Here is a 22,761-nt window from a genome sequence, read left to right as displayed (position 1 = left end):
TTAAAAAAAAAAAAAACAACAAGCAAACAGATCATACTTTCCACAATAAAATGGAAAAAAATGTTTTGATCTTAATGATGCAGTTAATGCTAGCAACCCTTTAACATGGTGCTAAAATCTAAAACTAAGTTCTTGCAATTATGCAGCGTTATGCTGGGTTTGTAAAGTGCTTGTACTGAGGCATTTTCATATTGAATTAATTTAGCTTATACTTGGCTATTTCATGACTCTTGCAACAGATCTTGCGAGCGTAAGGTATGAATTTCAGTGTTGGATTAAAATAATACTTTTCTTTCCAGCTATGAACATGTGATCATTTTTTACAGGCAAAAGGAGAATCTCCCTTGTTCTTAATTCTTACTGTGATTGCTTTGAGTCAAACTGAACGCAGCACTATTCCTACAGCAGGGTCTCCCCCACCATATGCTCAGATCCTGCACGGAGTCCTTTGAGGGCTTGCAGGTAACAGCAGAAGAACTTGGGACCCTTCGAAGGAGGGGAACACCATGGAAACTAAGAGCTGCTGACACAGGCAGTGATGAAAACCCTTATCTTAGGAAGGCATAGTAAATGGAATTGTATCCCATGTATATTTTTGGGGATGAAGAAGTAAGTTTAGCTGGTCAGTTCACCAAGTCCTATTGTTAGTAAGCCCGATGCATTTGTTGTTGAATTATAATTCTATTTCAATACGATTTACTCAAACCCCTGTTGAGTTATCTCTTCTATAGGAATATTTCTCATTTCTCAGAATTGTAACGAGAACTCATAGAGGTTATATGCAGTTTAAAGCTTGATAAGAAAAAAATAATTAGGATTGATTTAATAAGCCTTTGTGAAATGCAGTAGTAATATCTTGACAATAAAAGGATTTCAAAGGGTTGCTATTTTTTCTAGAAATAAAATGGCTTGCCAAAAAGTCCGCCAATTGTTTTTGAAAAGCTTGTGTAGATGAGGTAAAAATGATCTATATCAATTCGATATCGTAGCAGAGAGTTTGTGCTCAATTTCTCTCTTGAGGAAATTGTGTGTCCCTTTTGTGCATCATCTTTCCTCAAGGACACAATTCTCAAGTATAATTGAACTTTTGAAGCTTAATTTAACAAAACGATTGCAATTTACAGCATTGTAGACGGGGTGGAGTGAAGAAGCTTAGTGAGACTGGAAATACATTTGGTGATAATTTGTGCGCTGCGTTTCCATGTGTGTGATACGTGTGTGTGTGGCGGGGGTGCTGCCAGAGTCTGCAGGCATTTTACTGGTCTTGATCATATCCCTGTCCTGCACGGATGTGGTGGTGGTATTTCTGGTCAGTGTAATGGTAAATCTGCTAGTGATACTGGTTGCACTGAAATATGTGTTTGCGCACCCTGATACAGCAGTTAGACACACGTGGTTGCTTCGACAGGGCCACTGAATCCAAGGAGGGGTCCTGTCACCTCTCATTGCTCCTCAGCAGACCAGGATGCATTAAGCAACATTGAGATCTCCAGCTCTGACCTTTTCACCCTCTGCCCCGAGTCCCAGGATGCTAATACGTTGTTTTCTCTGAAGTTTGGATCACTCTCAGGAAATTGAGTGCTCCTAGTTCCTGCCCTCATTCCTTTGCCCTTACTCTGTCTCCTGCCTTAGGATCAACTTCATTTTGGTTCTTCTGAATGAACTTGTCCCCCATTCCTCTTCTGGCCCTCTCCCTCCACCAGGAGCTATGGGGCGGTTTCTTGGCAGGGTTCATCTTGTTTGCTCCTTCTCTCTCCACTGGCCGCATCCTTTGAGGAGTGCTTCAGCATTCCTGCACAAAAACAGTCTTTTTGGGGTGAACCTGCCAAACCCTTCCCGACCAGTCATCCCTGTCTGGAGTGATTCCTGGCCTTCTGAGGCAGCAGCGTTTTACACTGTGTGTTTAAATTGAAGCCTACAGATAATTTTAATATTCAGGAGAATTGTGTTTGTTACCTGAGGCCACTTAAATGGGCATGGGAGGAAATGTTTTTAGTCAAAGCAGCTGCCTAGCTAGGGAAGGATCAGATCTTCATTGAGATGCCTCATTTTTGCACACTGGTGGATGCTGTTTTCTGGCACACTTCATTTGTGTGAGTGTTGGAGATGGCAGGCTCCTTCGGGCAGCAATTTTGGATGAAATTCTACACTGGTGTCTCTCAGATGACATTATTTACTTTAGTTTCACCCATTCCATCATCTTTCCCTAGATGTTTTCCCATTAAGTACATCTTGTACTGAAAAAGAAATGCTGCTGAAGGAGGTCTGCTTCAACTCCTGGCAAGTGATGATGAGACAAAAGCTCTTAGATGTGTTAATCTAAACAGCCATAGTATCCCTGCCCCAGAAAGGACCGTTTCCTTGGCAGATACTGAATCTGCCTTTTTCAAAGGAGAGGGGAGTTTCTGGAAATGAATCTGTTGCGGGAAAAGCCAGTAAGAGGAACTGTGTAATTTCGTCCTCAAAGCAACTTCTAGCATATTACTGGTTTTAACACTGCACACTCCCTTCTGCCTACGCTGACATGGTCAGGGTGCGTTTTCAGCAGCAGAAGAAAAAGTGGGATCCCTAAATTGAGTATCTCCAACAGAAACTGCCTTTCTTTGGTTTCAACAGACAGAAACATTGTTTAAAGCAGACTTTTTTTGGCATTTACTGGCATTACTAAGAAAGAGTTGGCAAGGAAAGCTGGCAGAAGGAGATGAGTTGGATAAGCTTTAAAGATTTTTTTTTTTCCTATAAAATGAATATCCAGAAGCTGTGTAAATGTATTTTTTTTCTGTTTAAAAAAGGGTATATAAAGACAGCATATACACATTTTCGACTGAAATAGCATATAAGCTGGCTGTGCCCTCCAAATTCTTTTCCCTCAATTAAAAATATGGAGGGGAAAAAAAAAGACAAAACAAAACAACACCTCAGGAAATCCCTAGAATGTTTATTTGGGAACAGACCAGCCTGTTACAGTCATTAGCTTGCAAAGGTATTTCTGTTATAGGCAGAGGGCAAAGTGAATTTTAACCTTTTATTGCCAAGACATGTTATGTTTGTTAGTGAAGTAGCTATTGAGATACATTGAGGCATGTGAATTACTGTGAACGAGTGGTGTATGCAAAAAACCAAAACCAAACCCTAAAAGTACTCCCTGCAGAGAGAAATTAAAATCAATTTAAATGCCCATAATTAAACATAAAGTACTGTATTTCATACTTTATTGAGTTTCTATTTATGACTTTATCGTTTCTGGTTGTAGAAGGCTTCAATTGCATCAAAAAGATATTTCAAAATATTGACCTTTTTTTTCATGGCAAGCTTAGTGCAGAATTTCTTACTGCCATGGTGTGTTGATTATAAAGGAAAAAAGGGAATAGGGCTGGACTGGTTTAAACTGAGATCTGTGGGAGCCCTTGAGACCAAAGTGGTTGTTTCCCAGGATCCCCATAGGAGGGAGAGAGGAAAGGAAACGGTGACTCTATGGAGACCAAGCATCAAGAGCCTGGGAACATGGCAAGTCGCAGAGGGCAAATTTAAGAAATGGATACAAACAGTTGGGTTTCTTTTAAGATGGAAACCTAAATTGTTTGCTTTGTACAGTCTTTGTACTTTGCACTTTTATTGTCTTGCCCTTTTCCATCTAGAAAATGGGAATCAAGTTTAATCCAAGCCATAGGACATCAATTTGATTTTGGTAATGACCTTTTCAGATTAAAAGTGTTATTTGTATTCATACTCTTGCTGTACAACTTTTAGGGAGCAAGGATTTGCTGTTCTAGGGGAAAGAGGGATGTCTCGCATGTGTGGATAAATCACGCATGTGTTGTCAGAACAAGGGAACAAATATTTTCAAGATTTTACTTCTCGGAGAATTAAAGAGCAGAAGTGTTTGCAAAGCTGTGTACAAGGATTTTCACTGTTACAATCTTGGAGGCAATTTAAGAGCAGCTTGTAAGTACTATGAAGAACATCAATTGGGATTTTTAAAGTGTATGATGAGCTTTATACATCAGTCCAAGTTTAGCATGATCACCTTTCTCTGAGGGAGATTAACGCTGACATCAAAACACTTTATTTTAAGGAAAAGTTTGAAAAAAAATATTTTGGTGTATTATGTTTTTTTCTTCCATGTTTATATTTTTACTGCTCTCAAATATGCAATTTAATCATCAAACATCAATTTATTCTTCAAATTGAGTTAGTTTTAACACACTCCCATCCATTTTTTATTAATTTAAAAAGAAATCTCTGTGTGTAGAACTCTAACTTCAGCCTTCGCAGAATTAGTATTTAGCGATTTCTCCAAATCTGTGTGTTTGTGATGGAGAAAATGACAGCTAGATTTGAGCCATTTCTTTAAAAGAGATTCCCGAGTCCTCCCCATTGCATTGCTGAATTTCCAAGTTGGTATATCTGTATCTATCTTGATATAGTAGGTATGTCGATATCTATAATGCTGTCTATACTTATATCATCTATATCTGGACACACATACAGATTCTGTTTCCAACTTTGTCTCAGGATTCAGCTCCTAAATCATGGTTTGAAAATTTTTTACAACAATATGTGAGGAGAAAATGGCTGAATAAGGTCACAGCAAGATTGTGTGTGGAAATCTAATCATAAAATCAAGCAGTTGAGAGGGAAGATATATATAGCATTGAGTGAAATTCCTATCAATGTTTCTGCTTTCTAGAACATGTTATTAGGAAGAAATTACATTTAGAAGCAGAGAGCTTATCAGTGTGTCCTTGTAGCGCACTTGCCAATGTCATGAACTTCATATATGTAGATAGTGTTGTTCTAATTTTAGGACTAGGCAGTGGGGGAAAAAAAAACTGTATTGTGAAAGAAATAAAACCAGTATTCAGTCACTGAAAGTGTGGATATCTGTGTCATTAAAGAGCTTAGAAATTGCAGCAGGATCAGCTGCTATGGACATTTTGACTGATGTATATAAAGTAAGTGTCTTGTGGGGCTCCCCCCATTATTGTGTGTTGGAACTGAACAATATTTCCTCTAATTCTAATAATTGGGGCAGGTAACAAAGACACTGATTTATTATTTTTCAAAGAAATATCAAAATTCTTCCCAGCCTTCATTACCAAGCAGTTTAGACAAGTCCAGTCTCTGCTTGAAGCCTTCAAAGGCAATGTTGGTTTGTTTTTCCAGCAAAATCTTAAGCTGAATGTGAATTCTTACATTAGCCATCACAACTAAGTCAAATGCTCTGGAAATACTGCACTGTGCTTTGTTTTTTCATCAACCACCTTGCCATTTTACATTTTTACATTCTATATTTTTAAGTTGTATGTGTAGATTTTCTTGTCATCGCTGTGAGAGTTTCAGAAGTTCAAGAGCCACAGTGAAATTGCGTTCATGATCTGTTCTTTTGGTGTGATGTCTGGCACCTGACAGTCTACCATGAGCTAGTGAGAAGTTTATTCAGCATAAAACAAAGTCATATGGCAATTTATTGCTGTCTTTACATATCCCACAAAATTGTTCCTTCCAGAATGTGCCAAGTTTACTTCTTCAGTTTTAGGGAGCTGTATCTTGTCTGTTGAGGCAACGTCATTGTCACACGTTTATGGAAAGGAAATAACTTGTCCCACGTGTTTAGCCTAAGGTAAAGTTTGTGTGTGCAAGGTATTTTTATCAGTGAATTTTGATTTGCAAACTAAAATTTGATGGGGGGGGGGGGCAGTTGATATACCTTCTTTATGAAGTGTCTCATGAAATTTAGTCTTCTTTAAAAAAAGCCTCTATGTGAAAGGAAATAACTGTTGTCTGAGGGAATAATGCTTCATCCTTCAGGTAAGGCAGTTCAATCAGTTGCTCAGGAGTCCCTCAGGGAATGAGTACACACACGTGGCATCTTTGCTCTTCCTCTTTCTCTAAGTGTATCCAATTTATTCAGTCCTCAATTGTTATTTTCTTGTGCACCTCGATAAGTTGTCCATCTGAGTTCCTCTCTAAAACTCTTCAGTCTTTTGGTGAGTAAGACTTCTCATTTAAGCTTTGTGATAGGGCTCTAAAAAGCTCTTTCCCTCATCATCTCAGGAAATCAGGACAGTAGGAGGAACCCCTGCAGAGCCATTCTCAATTTATATGTTGATGAGCCTCAATGAAAACTTCCAAAAAGTCTATATATGCTTTTAAACCTGCCAGAAGAATCTGACTTGCTCCTGTGCTTCTAAGTCCTGCTCTAAACGTACCGTGTTTGCTGACACTTTGTGGTACAGCATAGTGGTACCCATATCTGACAAACACTTGCTATTTATAGAGACACTAATGAACCTTTCCAGAAGCCGTCCTCTGCATTCTGCTAACTTATTTGACTCAGGAGTACAAAAACCAGAAGTCTGGTGCAATGTGTCATGTTTTAACAAGCAAAGTTTCATACACTCATGTTGTTGAATTTCATTTAAATATGCAACACGGTGCAGCATGAAGGCTTTTTTTTTTAAGGGTTGGAAAGGAGTGGTAATTCAGTAGTTTAGGTTCATACCTTAATGAAGGGTTGGACTTTTTGTTTTCTGAAAAAAAAAAAAAAGTGTTGAATGGCTCAAGAGTGTTGTGCCAACCTGTTCATTAGTAACATAGTGGTTGGAGCACTCATGTATAGGTGGGAGGCTGTGGATCAGACCACTGAGGCACCAAATCTCACAGGAGACTGCAGCCCCACAGTCTGTACGTGTTTCATGCCAGATCCTCACTGAATAATTACCGGCAAGCAGAACAGCCATTAAAATAAATTAGAGAGATAGGTCACCTGGGGGGAAGATGGGAAGGAGTGCAGGGAATGGTTGGAGGTCTGAAACTGTGGCCTGTGATGAGGACCAAAGAGCTGGGACTGTCAGTCTAGAGAGGAAGAAGCTGGGTGGAGACATGATAAATCTTCCAGTATGTAAATGGCTGCAGGCAAGTACGAGGGAGTAATTAGTTTCTGTGTCACTGTTAGATATGCTCCCCGTCTAGCAGGGACAAGAAGAATGGCTTTACAAGGCAACAAATAAGAGCTCAGTAATGAAGATAATGAGAAAAGGATGTATTTACATGCATATAGTGAGGAAGGGAAGCTTTGAAGTCTCTGAGTGCACTTGATTTTCAGAAAAGCCAGAGAAACAGCTGCTAATGAGAGAGGTATAATTGATCCTGACATGGGGCAGGAATCTCTGGGGTCCCATAAACCACATTTTCTATGATTTGATGTAAAGTGGAGACCATTCTTTCTCCTTTATAAAAGCCTGTTTTGCAAACTTTTACCATCTCTACACTTCAAAGAATAAGATTTGCGTTTTGCTGGGGTTTTAAGTACTTTAAACTTCATAGAAAGCACTCCAGCCTCTTGCCTAGGGTGAAGAATTTGTTGCCCCATAGCTCTTCTTTCTAATTATTAGTTTTGCACAATTTAGAACCAGACTTTAAATAGTACATGGACAACTAAAACATTAAATATAATCCTGTCTCAACTGGACGAAGAGAAAATGCCCTAGCAGAAGTTGACCCTTCTGTTTCTTCTTTTAAATTTTATTATTAATTCAAGGATAGACACTGAAATCACAGAGGCGGATCAAGATGCTGTGGAGGTTGGGATATTTATAACCTGAAGAGGTTTGGTTTAGGGAGGAAGTAGTTCTGACTCTGGAAGGGCTTGTTAAATTTTGTGTTGTGCTGCAGATTTCCCACATAACCACGGACAAATCAATTAGCTTCTCCATGCTGTCGTTGCTCATCTGTAAATGGAGATAGAGGCACGTCTCTGCCTCATAGGTGCTTGGCTGCAGCAGTGATGGAGGCTCTTACAAACATGCAAAATAGTTTTAGAAAACAGTAGTAGACAGCCTGAGGAAATCCTTTCTTTGAGGAATTTTGGAGATTCAAGAAAGAGATGGATAAGCCATTCTGTTGAGCCAGGTTATGAAAAAACACCGTGTGCGTGTGAACTGTTGACTGTGTCCTGTAGTAGCACTTATTGCCTCTTTCCAGAGCATATGCTATAAAATATTGTAAACAAAACTTGCATGGGGAGATTAATCTTTTGGAAGTTGGGTGAAGTCTCTTCTGTATATCTTTCTGAATTTCATGGTAAACTTGTTACACAGAAATAATCAGGCTTCACCAGAGGCCCTTCGATGGCTTTCTGGAAGTATAATGCCATAAACAATATTGGGTGGCAGCAGCCGACTCGTATCTGTCTCATCTGTTACTCTGAGAAGCATCAAAGCTTCAAAAGATTTTCAGGAAGGGGGAAGGGAGGAGAGGGTTTAACTGCAGTGCATCATGAGTAGACCAAATCCTGAGATGACAATTTCAACTGTTTACAATAAGCGTGAAGTAATTCAAAACACATTCTGGGACATTAGGGTTGTAAAGTCCCCGTAGATCACATGGGCTGTGTTGCAGAGCTGTCTTATTTTTAATTAGCAGTGAACAGAGACATGGTAATGGGGTTGGGGTTGGTGGTTTGGGTTTTTTTTTTTTGAACTATCATCTGAATGAAAACATGTTTAGTCCAGAGCTGGTTAGGAATCTTTTTTTTTTTCTTCTCCCTTTCAATATCTTTTCTGCAGTTTTGTGTCAGTAGCTATGAAGGAAGTAGATGGGATGCAGAGCATGGTGTGTTTGGGGCTGTGGTTGGCCTATTGTTAAAAATTTTCAGGTGTTCAACAGATTTTTTCAGTGAGTGCTCCTCAGTAATATATCTCTTTTGTGGTTACTAACTCTTCCCAACGCTAAGCTGGAAAATATGATTTTTCTGTTTTCATTTTATCTTTCCTTTTTTTTTGCTACAAAGAATAGGTGGTTTGTAGTTCTACATCCAAAATGAATGCTCCTGTGTCTAAAAGTGAGAATTTTCCCTCAGAAGACTATAAATCTCCAAAGCTGATGGAAAACCAACAGCATATGGCACACAATTCATTTAGTGCAAATACCTAAATATTCTGTGAATCATAGCCCATCCCTGGGAAAACTGTTGTATTTAAATTTCCATTGGGGTTTAATCCTGAGGAGTGTGGGGGGGAATATCTGTGAAACTGAAATAAGAAACAGAGAATTTGAGACTATCACCAACATTTAAATCAGTGTGGTGTCAGAGATTTACAGCGTTTTCTCACACAAAACTGCATAAAATAGACTTGTTTCAGGGAGGCTTTATTATTCTCTCTTACCTGTGCTAATTCACTGGCTTCTGATATTGGGGAAGGCAGGCAAAACAGAGAAGGACTCATGCAAATAATAGATCGACAAGAAGAGGGGGAAAAACTGTAAATACATGCTTGAATGATATGTTAACATAAAGGGAACTGAAAGTGTCCAGAAAGGCAGATAGACAGTCTTCTCCCGTGACGGGATGCTCTGGTAGCCTGGGTTTTGCACATCTTGGAAAGAGGTTGGTTACACAGAGCATGATTAAAGTAGAGTTTGCAGCGTGTAACTCCACTTGTTCCTCATCTTTTAGCTGCATGAACGACTGCTGATTTCTCCCATAATTTCAAAGTTACTGTCAGGTCTACTTGCCCACAGTCCCTGTGGGAGTTTGAGTCCAGCATCCACTGGCTGAACTGAAAAATATTCTTGCTCATTCTATTTTGCTGCATTGGTCAATGAGGCTGAGGTTGGGTAATTGAAACATTTTACAAGCCTTCTACAGAATTTCCATTTTTCAGTTTTCTAACTCTGTGCAGTCAGTTCAGCAAAGAAACAGGGATATTTGTGTTCATTTACGCTGTGGTAGAGCAGCTGAAGGTGACAGCGGACTTTTCTTTATACTTTTATCACATGTTGCAAATGCCTTTGAGATGTTTCTTTCTTTGTTATCTCAAAATACTGCACTATATTGATTTTTTTTCTTTTTCTCTAAGGGGCTGAAAATTTCAGAACTAACCCTGAAGCCAACTGAAGTAATTGATTATCTGTTTTTACCTCCTCTTCAGTTATTTACCTCATGCCCTTCAATGGTGAAAGGGTGTGCTATTTCTAGATGATTTAGTGTAAAGCAGATCTTTGCCAGAGCTTTAATATCAATTTATATAACCTCAATACAGGCATTACTTTTTAGACCCAGAAGTTTATCTAATACATCATGAGAGAGCTTGTTCTAGAAATAACATTTTAAACCTCATTCTTATGGAACCTGTGAGTAATAAGAAATGAAACATTTTCTATAAGCTCAGTTAGCAATTGAAAATACTTGAGCAAAATATCTATGGGAGCATTTAGATGAATATTGGCCTTCTATAATCTAGTTAGATATCTTTTAACATGTATTTTATAATTCATAGATACATTTTGTTTACTTTTTTGTTATATATATTACTAGAAATGGCATCTTAATCTGTGTTTTGTCTTTGCCTTTGTGGTGAGAAATATGCTGGTCATTAATACTTTAAATCTCTGGGTATCATTCAGAATAAAACATATGCTTTTGTTCTAGGAAGTACTTTTTAGATTTCTGAGCTTTCCACACTGCTTTGTATAATTTATTTTCTATGAGAATGTAAATGTATGGATGGGGTATCTATGAGTAAAGACTCCTTCTAATTAAGTAGAAAAATGTGAGATGCTGCCCACAGGTTTGCAATATCTTTTGCTTTACTAGGAAATCTTCAGATCCTTCTTTCTCTTAGGGCACATTCCAGGATATAAAAATGATTCATATGTCTTGGAAGTACAGCTCTGGAAAGTTTGTCAAGTTATCTTGAGTAGCCCAAGACTGGGGTGAAATCTCCTCTTCCATTAGTTTAAAGAAATATTAATATTTTATCTGTCTTTGTATAACTTATTTGTCATCTTCAGAATATCATCAGAGACAAATTAGAGTTTGAAAGAGTGGAAATTAGATACCGACTCCTCACTTCTGGTTTGCATTCCAGTATTTGTGATGCAAAAGGGAACTTGAATCCAGAAGCACATCTGTGATTGCAATAACAAATTAGCGAAGAAGATTTAATCTTAGCCACATAATATGAAAAGATGTTTAGAGAGAATGAAGTCTGAGCTCAGAGATCTTGGCACAGCCGTGGTGCAGTGGAGCAGAGTGATTGGAGGGGAGCGGGAGGGATCTGAGAGTGAAGAACAGCATATGAATTAAGCCAAATAATTAAGTGATTTAAGCAATAATCTAGCCAACCCTCCGAGTTCATTCAGAGAAGCAAAACATATATCACTGCTTCTCTGGAGATTGTTCCAATGTCAAGCATTCAGTTAGCCAGGACACTTAGACCTACCCTATACTTGTATTAAAAAAATCCTTAAATTTCTTGTTGTCTGAAACTGATTGTATCTTTTTGCCTTTCAATAAGTTTCATTTAGTTGCAATTACTCTGGCTTCAAAAATCTTGAAATCCAATGAATTAATGAAAATGGAAATTCAGAACTCTTTCCTAATTAAGAACTGAGCTTTTCAAGGAATATGAAAGGATCTAATTTAGAGAAAGATGTTTGGAGAGCATGAAATGTGGCTTGAAGGAGATACATGTGCATTTAATATAACTTACTGAGGCTAGCCAGATTTGTATTGATGGGAGACAAAAAGCATCTGAAATCCTCTTTCAGTGATAGAATAATTTATGGGTGTCTTGAAGCATTGTGAGTTGACTTTCAGTTCTGTGAAATGGGTGGCCATCTCGGTTTGCTTCTCAGAGGACCCAGTTACTACTGTATTTTTCATTATTTCTTTCCGTGTTGGTTAGCTGAACTGTGGAAATACTGGGAATGGGGCTGACTGTGGGTTTTGGGTTTGCTCTTCGACGGCTTTGTAACCCTTCTGTATGGATGTGGAGAAACCTTCATCCTGGGGCTGTCGCAGGAGGCTCTGATGATGCAGGTACCACTGAAGGGGTGTAAGGGGTGGGCAGGTGGCTCAGATGATGTCAATAATGGACACTTAGTGGACTTAATTTGTTCTTACCCCTGAAACGCAGCTCTCTTGATCCGTTGCTTCCCCAGCATACACAAATACGTTGTGCGTGCAGTCCCCGTGCGTGAGACAGAGCTCATCTGCCTGTGCCCTCCTCAGCATGCCAGACAGCTCCCACTGTGGAGATTATTTTCAGATATAAGAATCATTTCTTATCATTGGGAACTTAGAAGTAATTATCGTAATTCTTATCCTCCACAGTGCACAGCACATTGTAGGTTCCCCACAAATGTATGCTGCAATAATTACGTGCATAGAAGGAGAGATGTTTCTAAAGAGGGTCAGGTTTGCTGTTCAGCTCCAGCTCTGTTAAAACAGAGTGGATGTGTGGGTGGTGAAATGGAGAGCTATTAGACAGGAATACTCACAGAAGGTATGTGGGACAGAGGGAGTCAGGTGCATAAAATAGAATGACTAGTTGACATACAGTCTTTGACACAGTCCGTGCTTGACCTTGATTTTTTTTGAGTACAGAATATGATGTTGTAATCAAACTTGTAGTAAAAGGAGGTCACAGTCCTCAGTGTCCGGACAAAGAGGAGGAATTTTACTTTTAAAGCTATGTGTGGTTTTAAACCCAAATGGGACCTACTAAATTTACATGGCCTAGACCTCAAAGAATTTCACATACATTTTAAATTAGCAAATATCAACAGCTGTTTGTTCACATTATAATTACCCAGATTGCAAAAGGTCTACAACAAGTTCTGCTCAATAACTAAGACTACGCAGACCCACTGCAATTGCTTCCTTGCTGCCAGCTCTATTAAGTTGTGTTTTGTACCACTTTACTACAGAACAGGCATGTTTGTTTTCCTTGCACAGCCTTCCACGAAGCATTGTTTAAGCAGCACGTAATGTATTCCAACAATGAAGTACTTTTTGCTCCCATCTGTTTGATACCAAAATGAACAGTTGTGATTCATACATACAGTGTAAATGCTGTATAACGACTATAGGTTTACTTTGAGCAAATTCCAGGTTATTTAATTCCTGTGCCAGGTTTTTGTCCATTTTTGAGTCAGGGAAAAACTTCTGATGTTGGGCCTGAACTTTTCAGGTGTTAAACATCTCTCTAACAGCGTGACCTGTCATCGTCCGGAGGTGATAATAAAAGGCTGCCATGAGCAGGCTGGATGGTGCAGCAGGTACCGGGAGGATGAGTTACCACATGTTTTTCGGACCTTCAAGGCTGTGTGGCATCAGGTTGCCTTTTCTGGATATAAGGCTGTGCAGACACTCCCCCAAAGACTTACAGGGCTGTGGGTATTTATATTTTAACTTGTTGGGACAACACAGTAAAAAAAAAAAAAAACAGTGTAGGGGGAGGATTTATTCTTTTAACCAGACTATTCAACAAGTCTTTTTATTTTTTCTTCTAAAAAGACCTTTATATTTGCAGGTCTTTCAAAAAGCTAAAATCTGCATTAGTGCAATCAACCTCTTGCCTGACCTCTTTGGCGGGGTCGCCATTTGTCAGGGGATGGGCAAGGCTTGGTCTTTCCAGCCAGTTTAGGGAGCAGGTAGTGATAACAAACAACACACCCCTCCATCAAAGTGGAATTAAAAAGCACTACTGCTCTTGACCTGCTTCCAAGCTGAGGACCTACCAATCGTCCTGACGGTCTGGGTGGAAAGTTCTGTGCTCCGTGAAGTCAGATCAGTACCTGAGTGACAAAATTGGGTGGCTTTTAGGTAGCTTTGTGGAGATAGTCCTTCAAAGACATGGCAGGCAACACCTTAAGCGGGGTCTATTTGGGATACATTGCAAAAAATGAGCTGGCTAAAAGCATATGTATTTTTTTATTATTTTTATCAGTTGTTCTTAATATGAAATTGAGTTCACAGTTTGGTGCAGTCACTTCCATTCAGCCAAAACCATATATTGTTGCATTTTCCTTTCTTCCTTCCCTTGCGATTCATGAAGCTTAACGAACCACCCGCTCCCAGATGCGGAGCAGACTCCTTGCAGGTCATCAGGCACACAGAGAAGTGTAATAAATACACACCGAATGTTGGTTTATGTTGGTTTGCATCCATCCTGCTGCGAAGATACAGGAAAGGCTTCAATACCTCGCACTGGCTGGTTTGTGTTACAGCACGCATCCTTCTCCCAAACCACATCCTGAAACGGAGGATAGCGGCGCTCACTCCCCATCGGCTTTTTCAAAGTGTTGGCAACACCAGTCCTCTTTTTCATAATTCACTAATGTTTGTTCTCTGAACTTGTTTTTAGGAATCTTTGGAGGATTTTTGTTTCAAAGTTTTTCCTGAAAAAGGAGTATTGATTTGGACCTATTTTTAACCACTATAGTTCAGCAGCTAATTGGAGAGCTGCTTTAAAAACCAAGGCTGCCCTATTTGCACTGCTTAGGTTTAATTAAAAAGAAAGAAAGGACATGTTTTACTTTCCTTTATACATTTTTTAAAAAAAGTCATTAATTTTCTGTTAATCCCTGTTTAGCTGGCCAAATGCACATAAATATGTTTTAGTGCAACTTCAGTGCCTGATAATGAAAATACGGTATAAATGTTGAATTCAGCTTTCATGCCTGACTTTTTTCTGACACCAAATAAATTCATAGCATAACAACTCAGCCTCAGAAGATACAGATTTCTTAAAAACATCAAACTGGTTATTTTGGATTTGCTCCTGAAATACTTGATCCATAATGTTATGACATTTTGAACATGTTTTAGCTAGGTTATTCTTTAATTTTAAAAAAAAAAAAAGTAAATCAAGAATAACTCAGAAAAAGGATGTAGCTAAATTGTAAACATGCTTTCCCTTTCCCAGAGTAGTCATTAGCTTTGTATTTCTGCATGGAAACCAGGAAACTGTGTGCTAGAGCTGTGTAGTTTTATTGATTTTGGTCTGGCACAATTAACTTCTCAGTTTCCTCTTTCTTGAGAGTTGTTTGCTTGAATTTTTAACTCTGGCCAGGGATCCTGGGACACCAACAGTGAGCAAAGAGCTGTTAATTTAAATAACCCTTTATATAGAGATGCATAGGAGGTTTCAGCATGTGTTGCCAAATAACCTGATGTCCAGAGACTGGGACTGCCAGTGGTATGGAGGCAGAGCACCTAAACTATTTTTTTATTAATTGTAATTGAAAATGTTTAGCTTATGAAGTCGGCTAAATTTGGGTTATTCCCAAAGTTGTCCTGTTGCTCCTATTTTATGCCTGTCACATGAGCTCAATGGTGGGATTTATCATTCCTGTAGGGAAGGAGCAGAAGAGCTGCTGCTGTTGCCCGGTCCCTGCTTTAGGACCACATGTGTGATGATTTCTGCTGTGTCTTGTGGTGGGCAGCAGGTTGCATATAGCTGACTGGCAGTGTAGGAAGAAGGAAAAGACAAGGGTGGAAAAGACTGACTACCTCCAAGCAGCAGATTGATTTGCTGTAGAAGGATGTAAGAAAAAAAAAAAAAAATTGTGATTAGAAATTCTGCCTTCTGGATAGAAGAATCTTGCATCTATTTGTACAGTCATCAAAAAGAAGGGTATGATCGGTCTGTTTTTAAAGAAAAACTTTATTTTAAAGTTGGGAACAAACCTGTAAGTTCTTTGGTTTCCTACATCATTGGAGTGGCTCAGCCAATTTGTTAAGGGGCTGTGATTCTTTGCTACGCCATTAGGAAAAAAAAAAGTACAAAACACTCGATTTTCTTTGTTGCTACTCATTATATACAGCCACAGGGATACATGCTTGTCATTTGACAGTAAGGAAAGCACAGCTGAATTCCCTGCCCTCAGGAACTTGCAGAACAATATGAATTAAATGTTTATACTTTTCATGTCTGTGTGAAATATCGCTTGATTTTGGAGGTGTTTGCAGGAAACAGCCTCTTGTGTTCGCTTCTAAACTAAACCAGCAGAACAGGGAAAAAGTACTGATTGATTTAAAAACAATGCATGCAATTTATAGTATTTGTTAGTGATTATAATTATCTTAAATGTATATACTTTGTAGACAGCTTGCATTTGTTGGATTGAATTTCAGTTATCATGGTAGGATTCCCTAGGTGGCTTTAGTTCTTATAGATTTCCCAGCTTTTCCCTCTTTGTGTAGTACAGATAGTAGAGAAGTAGTATTGGCCCAAAGATCTGGTACATATAAACATACCTTATAGCACCAACACAGAACGTCAGTGTGTGATAAATAAGGGGGGAAAATAAAAGGTATTTTCACATAGATAGCAGAAAATGGCATAGAATTTACCCCTACTGAAAATAATGTATTCTTTCCTCAGTTATGCAGTGTCTAATTCCTGTTGTTAGCTCTTCAGCTACAAGAAAATGCATCTAGATGTGTGTAATGTGACTATCTGATATATCTCAAAAGTCCTTCATTTCCAGAGCTCTGCTTAAGAGATAACATAAACATATGACCCTTACTTTTTTTTTGTCGGAAATTCTGTTTTCAGAGCACAGAGGAGAAAACAAATGGTCTTATCCTTAGAGTAAATGTTGGTGCTTTTTGCACAGTTTTAAGGCTCTGGATTAAAAAAAAAAGTTTCCAAATTGTCCCCTGGTAGAGTACTTTGACTATTACATCATCGAGTCTGGTTTGAGGTGTGTTAATACTGGGGGAAACCAGGTAACCGAAAGGCAACAGTCCTCGTTGGCTGGCTGTGGCCAGCTGTGAGTAGGTAATTTCTGCAGAAATGAGCTATGTATTTAGTTTTGTTCTAAATCGATGCTGAAGTTTCAGAAACATATTCCAGTTTCTCCATATTATGGAGATGTCTCTTCACTATTCCTCTCACTGTTTTCATCAACAAACACTGATTTACTTCTGCATCCAACTGCCTTCTCTAACACCGTGTTAAACTACCATCCACGACCACATACATATCAGAGCCAGGCTGGTCAAAATAAATGACACTGATCTCTTGCATTTCTATGTTCTTTGTGCATCCTATGGGGAAATTAGACTTTGTTGCCATGGTCTGGTACAGTGATGACAAGCTTTGTGCAAGGCTGGAGTGGCTTCCAGAATCTGTTCTCCCGTGCTTGTCACTGATGATGTGACTTTTACTTCAGACTAAAGCCCTGGCAACTAATTATTATGTGTGACAGTCTATGAGCTTTTGCTGCGTTTTTGTTTTCGCTCCCCGTTGAATGTCAGGAGCCTCATTTCATAAAACTAATTGCAATCCATAGTTCTCCTTATAATTATTTTTTTTCCTTACAGTCTTGCCAATTTTGACCTGTTTCAGTCTAGGAGTGTCCCACCAGTGACTTGCCAGGACGGTTCTTGTGCACTCTGGCCTGGCATGTGACAGGTGCTTTGTGGGTGTGGGTCAACTTGAACATACTTGGCAAAGTTGACCCTGTTGCAAGGTTGACATTAGCGAAGTTACCAGCAGCTCTGGAGGGACTGGAAACCACTTTGCTACATTAAACAGCCCTGCCTATTTCAGTCTACAGTGTTAGGATATAATTTAAAACTTTGAAACCAGAGAAGCAAAATCATCCCTTTTGGTTCTATTTCTTGTGCAGATCTCCAATACTGGATTTGGACATCTGAAACAGCTAAAAATTCACTTCTCTTTCCAAATAAATTAATGCTGCTGTTTTTGTTATTTACACTCTTTCCCTTGTCTATAGACATTTCCTTTTATTCTATTACGTAATTGTGAGAATTTTTTTTTATTTAAAGTTGTATGTGCTGGTCTAACTCATGTATCTTAATCCAGTAAAATCCTTTATTTTTTATAGAAAGGAAGTGCAAAGATGTATGTATTAGGAGTGTCCACTTCATCAGTTTTCTGCCTCTTCAAATGTAATAAGAAATGACTTGAAGTAGTCTACCCAATCTCAGCAGTCAGTATCGAGGGAAAAGCTTACAGCCCGCAGTGTGAACACAGTGCATGCCAACTTCACAGCCCAAAGGGAGAGGTGATCCAGCAATGATTAAGACTGTTTCCTTGATTAATATGGAAAAAAAATATGCTCAGTGACAACTACTTTATTTTCAAATTCCAGAGTGGGCATCCCACCAAGGTGAACAAATCTAGTCCAAATGGACAGCTACTAGTATTTCAGGCATAAAAACTGTGGGTTTTTTTTGTCTATCATATCATTATTATTATTATTAGAAAGCAGTCCCTGAAAGTATGAGGAGTTCAAAATCTGCTACTGACACTCTATCTTGGTGTTCATGGTGATGTGATAAAACATAAGTAACTAAAGGGAAAAATTTTTTTAAAAAGTGTTTGTGCTATTTTTTGAGGCACTGTTCTTGTAATTCCCTGGTGCCTTCTCCAGAAGGAAGGGCACTGTTTGCTCTCCTCTGTGTTTAGGAAGCATGTCTTTAAAACAGTTTAGGTGTGAAGCAGGCAAAGACAGGAGAATGAAGACTGTTGCCATGTCCATTTTGCAGAGGCAAGTTGGAGGAAAGAAGTAGAAAGGGTAAGTGAAGCACAAAAGGAGCTGAGGTGTAACAGGTTGCCTCCACTGGAGGGTTTTGCCGTTTCTCGCAATGGAACGCAGTCATCCCAAGCCAAGACATAAGTCCGTGGTAGAGGTGGGCTCCCAACACCATCTCCAGCTTCACAGGGGAAGCTCTTATTCCCTAAACCATCTCTTTTTTTTTTTTTTCTATATGAAGATCTGAAGATCAATGTGGCTTAAAAGGCGAAAAATCAGTAATATTTGAAAAACACATACTAGTTAAGCTAGTCTTACTGGTGCATAGTTATTTTAATTTCATTGTAAGAAAACAAGAGAACTTCTCTGACTCATAAATAGGCTACTGTCTCACCAGCTTTATTCATATTTTTATCTGCTTTACCAGAGAGAATTTTTGTTCAACCTTAACTGTTTCACTATTTTCCTTTAGAATATTAAGTTTCACTAATGCCAATTCAAACCAACATCCCTCAGCAAGCAAACAAGCAAGAGGCAAATTAACGGGGGAAATACTTTTCCTTTTGTGATGATACAATTTGATGTAGATTTTGAAAGTAAATCCTCTAAATAAGAGGGGAAATGTATAGAGAGTACTACCTCCGTCATCCTGAAGTCTGTTCTGCCCCTTAGGATAATAGGGAACAGTTTACCTGCATTGATGAAATCTTGTCTTATGCCATAAAAATACATTGCCAAAAAGAAAGCAACAAATTGTAGTTTGAGTAGAAAGACGTAGAAAACATAAGTCTGTAGAGAGAAGAAGGTAAAAGCATACAAGATTATTTATTATGGTTTAAATAATGCTACTCTCATAAGGTTCACTTTACTTTCACGTTTGATAATTTTAAAGGGAACAGTGTGGGAATAAGTTGTGGTATGAGCAGGGAAGTTAATTTTTGTGGTTCTTAAGAAAGGCTTATAACAAGTAGTTCTTCCTGAAATGTTCGGAGCAGAAGAGTATGAGAAGAGTATATGCCCTCACAACGTGCTTTTTTTGATTATTCTAAACAGAAAATATAAACCAGATATCTAATATCTGTATTTATAGTCATTCCCATTTCATGTTGCAACACAGTTTTGAAAATATTGATCGTAAGAGGAGAATACTACGGTGCTTCCTGAGATTTAAAATGAGCTTTTAAGGTCTTGTAGCAGAAGCATGCAAATACTTTAGGGGAGACTCCACCACCGCTGAAAAAAAACCAAACAAACAAAAGGTAAAAGATCCGAGTTCGTTTCACAAGTATATACATCAAAAAAAGGGAACAAAAAACTCCACAAACCTAAAACGCCCTTTCTAAATTATATTTATTTTTCTTTGACATTGGCAATGTATCATTTTAAGTGCTTATGTGTTTCCAATCATCATACCACCTGAGCAGTGTGTAATTTTTAGTGTATTTGTGCTTACGACTGCCAGTCAGAATAAGAAAAAGTATAGTTTCATTTCTTTCCAGATGGCAAACAAGGAAACGAGCCATTTGTTTGAAAGAAAAATCTGTGGTAAAGCAAGAATCTGAACCTGGGTCTCATGCAAAGCAGTCCAGCATCCTAACTGGGGACATCACTGTGCTCAAAATAAGAAGTTTGAGCTTTAGGAATTCTGAGAGAATTTTTTTTTTGGTCTTGTAACAGTCTGTTTTGTTCTGCAGCTGCTTTTTTAACTTTACAACTTACTAACATCAATTGACTGTCAAATAAGTACCACTGTGAACTCATGAATAAACATAGTTATCATTTACATACTAACAGAGGGCCTTTAGCTGAAAAGAATCCATTTGTGATACTGCAGTATCTTAATTATTTACTGTGTTATATTGTAATTAATTGTATTTTACTCTCTCAAAACTCTATAGTATGTATATCTTACGGGGTTTGGAACCAATGCACTAATATTAAGGCGGTAATCAACACTGCTTCTAAATATTCATGCCAATAAATGACTCCCATGTGTTTGCTGAATGCCAAGGATAGTCTGAAGCATTTATTTAGCATTCTAGTGGGATCTAGTTTCCGCAAAGTTCACATAGACGCAGAATTTCAATATTGTTGCTGTTATGCATGGGGAAAGGGAAAACATTTTTGAATTTGCACGAGCAGTGGGGCAGGACACGTAGAAGAACGCAATGGTTTCTCAGTCGCAATCTGCTTAACAATGTCTAAGGGCACTGGGGAGCTGTCAGCTATTTTTTATTATAAGAAAACTACAATTTTGTTTAGTCTACGACAGCCTCCTCATACTTTCACTTTTTAATAAACATCTACAATTTTCCAAATCATTAAAAAATCATGGCATTTCATGGGCGGGGTGCTCTGACTGTCACGCAGCTGGGGCTCCATCGAGGCACTGCTGTAGCAATCACAAATTCAGACACATTTCTCGATAAATCAATTAAATAGTATAACCCTAGAATTATCTGGCTTCACCACCGCAATTGGCTGACATAAATCTTCAGAAAAGCATACTGAGCGTGCAGAGGAACTACTGATTTATTGAGCTACTGTCAGAATTTCAAAACGAGGAAATTCTGTCTCGCAATCCAGTAAGTTTGTTTAATGAAATGTAAGTTAAGTGTAAACAGTCTTAAAATATGAGACTTCAGTCTTTTGGATTACAAGTAACTAGCATATCGTAAACTGTGTTTTCTTGTTTGAAGTACAGTTTCAAGATCTAAGTGCAGTGCCCCTTTCTGCAAACAAGTGTTTGGGTCTCCACTCCACCCTACCTCTGAAGGCAAATGGATCACCAGACCTTTCTAATGCTCTTTCACAGCTTCCAAAAAAAAGAGTGGATTCACCTTTGGATGCTTGAGATGAAAAAGAACTTGTTATATAATCAGGGGAATGGCAATATGAAGATTGCACGCACTCATGATGGTGCTGCAAATGAAGTCCTGATCCCTGCTCCTTGCTGGAGGGCAACTGGGATTTCCACGTGCTCTGCTGTTGTTGTCTTGTTTAGAAAATTCTCTTAAAAACTTGTATACGTACCAATACTTTGTCTATAGTCCTCACAGAGGTACTTGATAATACTGTTGACCATATTTCTAATTGCTCCAGCACGAATTGCTTTTTTTTTTTTAAGCTAAAACTAAATGATCCCTTACGAAAGGCTTAAAATACATATTAAAATATTTAGCTGTTTATAGGGGGGAAAAAAAAATAGTTCGGCATGACTGTGCTTTATGTTTAGTTTCCATGAAAGTCTTAGATCACACGTACAGTTCTGCATGTGAATATTTAGCATATTTGGCCTTAAGAGAAAAATAATTTCTGTTAGAGCCACCCTGCTGACTGTGATCACAGCACTACAGGTCTGCTGTCTGCCCTTAATGCGGGAGGTACTGGCTTTGCACGTCGATACCTTAATGAAAATGGTCAGGCAAGCCCAAACCTGATTACCTGTACCTTGAATAATACAACAAGATTGAGCATTAATAAGAGATTATATTAGTGTTTAATGTAGTTATGCTATTATATGGAGAGGAAAAAGAGAAAATTCAAAACTCCACGAGCTGATGTGTTCTGAGTCATGATGCTTATCTTCCCGGGCAAGATGCCCTCTGATGTGCAAAGTTGCAAGTGATGCAGTTGCGGCAGGGTGCACCGTGGTGTCTCGAAGACCCGGGTGTGACATCCTGCAGCCGTGCTGCCTCTCGGTGTGTGTTCCTGCTGAGCCACGACTAAAGAGCTGTGGGACCACAAACACCTCTCTTGGGACTGCTTGCTCCTCCCAAGCAGGGCCTGATCCTGCAACATGTCCAGCTGCCTGTCAGAGCAGGGGGCAGGATGATGGGCTCTGGGTTTTGGACTCAGCCAATGCTGTTTTCCTTTTTCAGGAGCACCCAGCGCTGCTGCAGTTTGTAATACAAGCTGAAAGTAAACGCCTAGTCATCGATCTGGAGAGGAATGAGTAAGTACCCTTGTTGCATGTTCACTTTGTACTGAAGGCTCTCAAAGAAGGGTTATAATTTTAAAACTGATGGTTTAAAAGTAACTTGGGGCCAAGTTTGCTACTGGTCCCTTATGGAACAGGCCCCTGCCAAGAGAGTTTTGCTCAAGTTTGATGTGTATTTGCACACTGCTAATAGCGCAAGAATCTCTAAGGTCATCTGCATTTATGTGGGACTGAAAATGGATGTGTTGCCTCTCCATGTTTTCCTGTTGGTCATTATTTTTATTTGGTTTGGGTTTGTCCTCCTTTATTGTGGTAAGCCCTTTTATTTACAGTAATGTGGAAAATCCTACAGTCTTTCTAACTTTTTTTGGAGGATTCACACCTCCTAACGCTGCCTGCAACCATGGTTGGCTCCGTGCAGTGGCTGTCAGCATCTGCTCAGGGAAGATGAGTCAAGAATTTGGGCTTAAGCCCTGCTGGGCTTTTTAAACAGGAGCTCTCTGGGTTTTCTGGCAAGGGGC

At 38.9% G+C, this 22,761-nt stretch overlaps 1 protein-coding gene across 1 annotated transcript in view; it reads left to right on the top strand.

Moving 5' to 3' along the window:
• The window catches only part of ADAM12 (ADAM metallopeptidase domain 12), a 184,071-nt gene that overhangs the window by 25,856 nt on the left and 135,454 nt on the right, over nt 1-22,761 (top strand). The window contains exon 3 of the mRNA XM_074908490.1: nt 22,182-22,255. Coding sequence (XP_074764591.1) covers nt 22,182-22,255 — 74 coding nt within the window. The remainder of the gene's footprint in view (nt 1-22,181; nt 22,256-22,761) is intronic.

Source organism: Athene noctua, chromosome 5 (genome assembly GCF_965140245.1).
Source record: "Athene noctua chromosome 5, bAthNoc1.hap1.1, whole genome shotgun sequence".
NCBI classification, from domain to species: Eukaryota; Metazoa; Chordata; class Aves; order Strigiformes; family Strigidae; genus Athene; species Athene noctua.
Note: the sequence above shows the minus strand (reverse complement) of the source record. Positions and strands in the feature narration are given on the sequence as shown.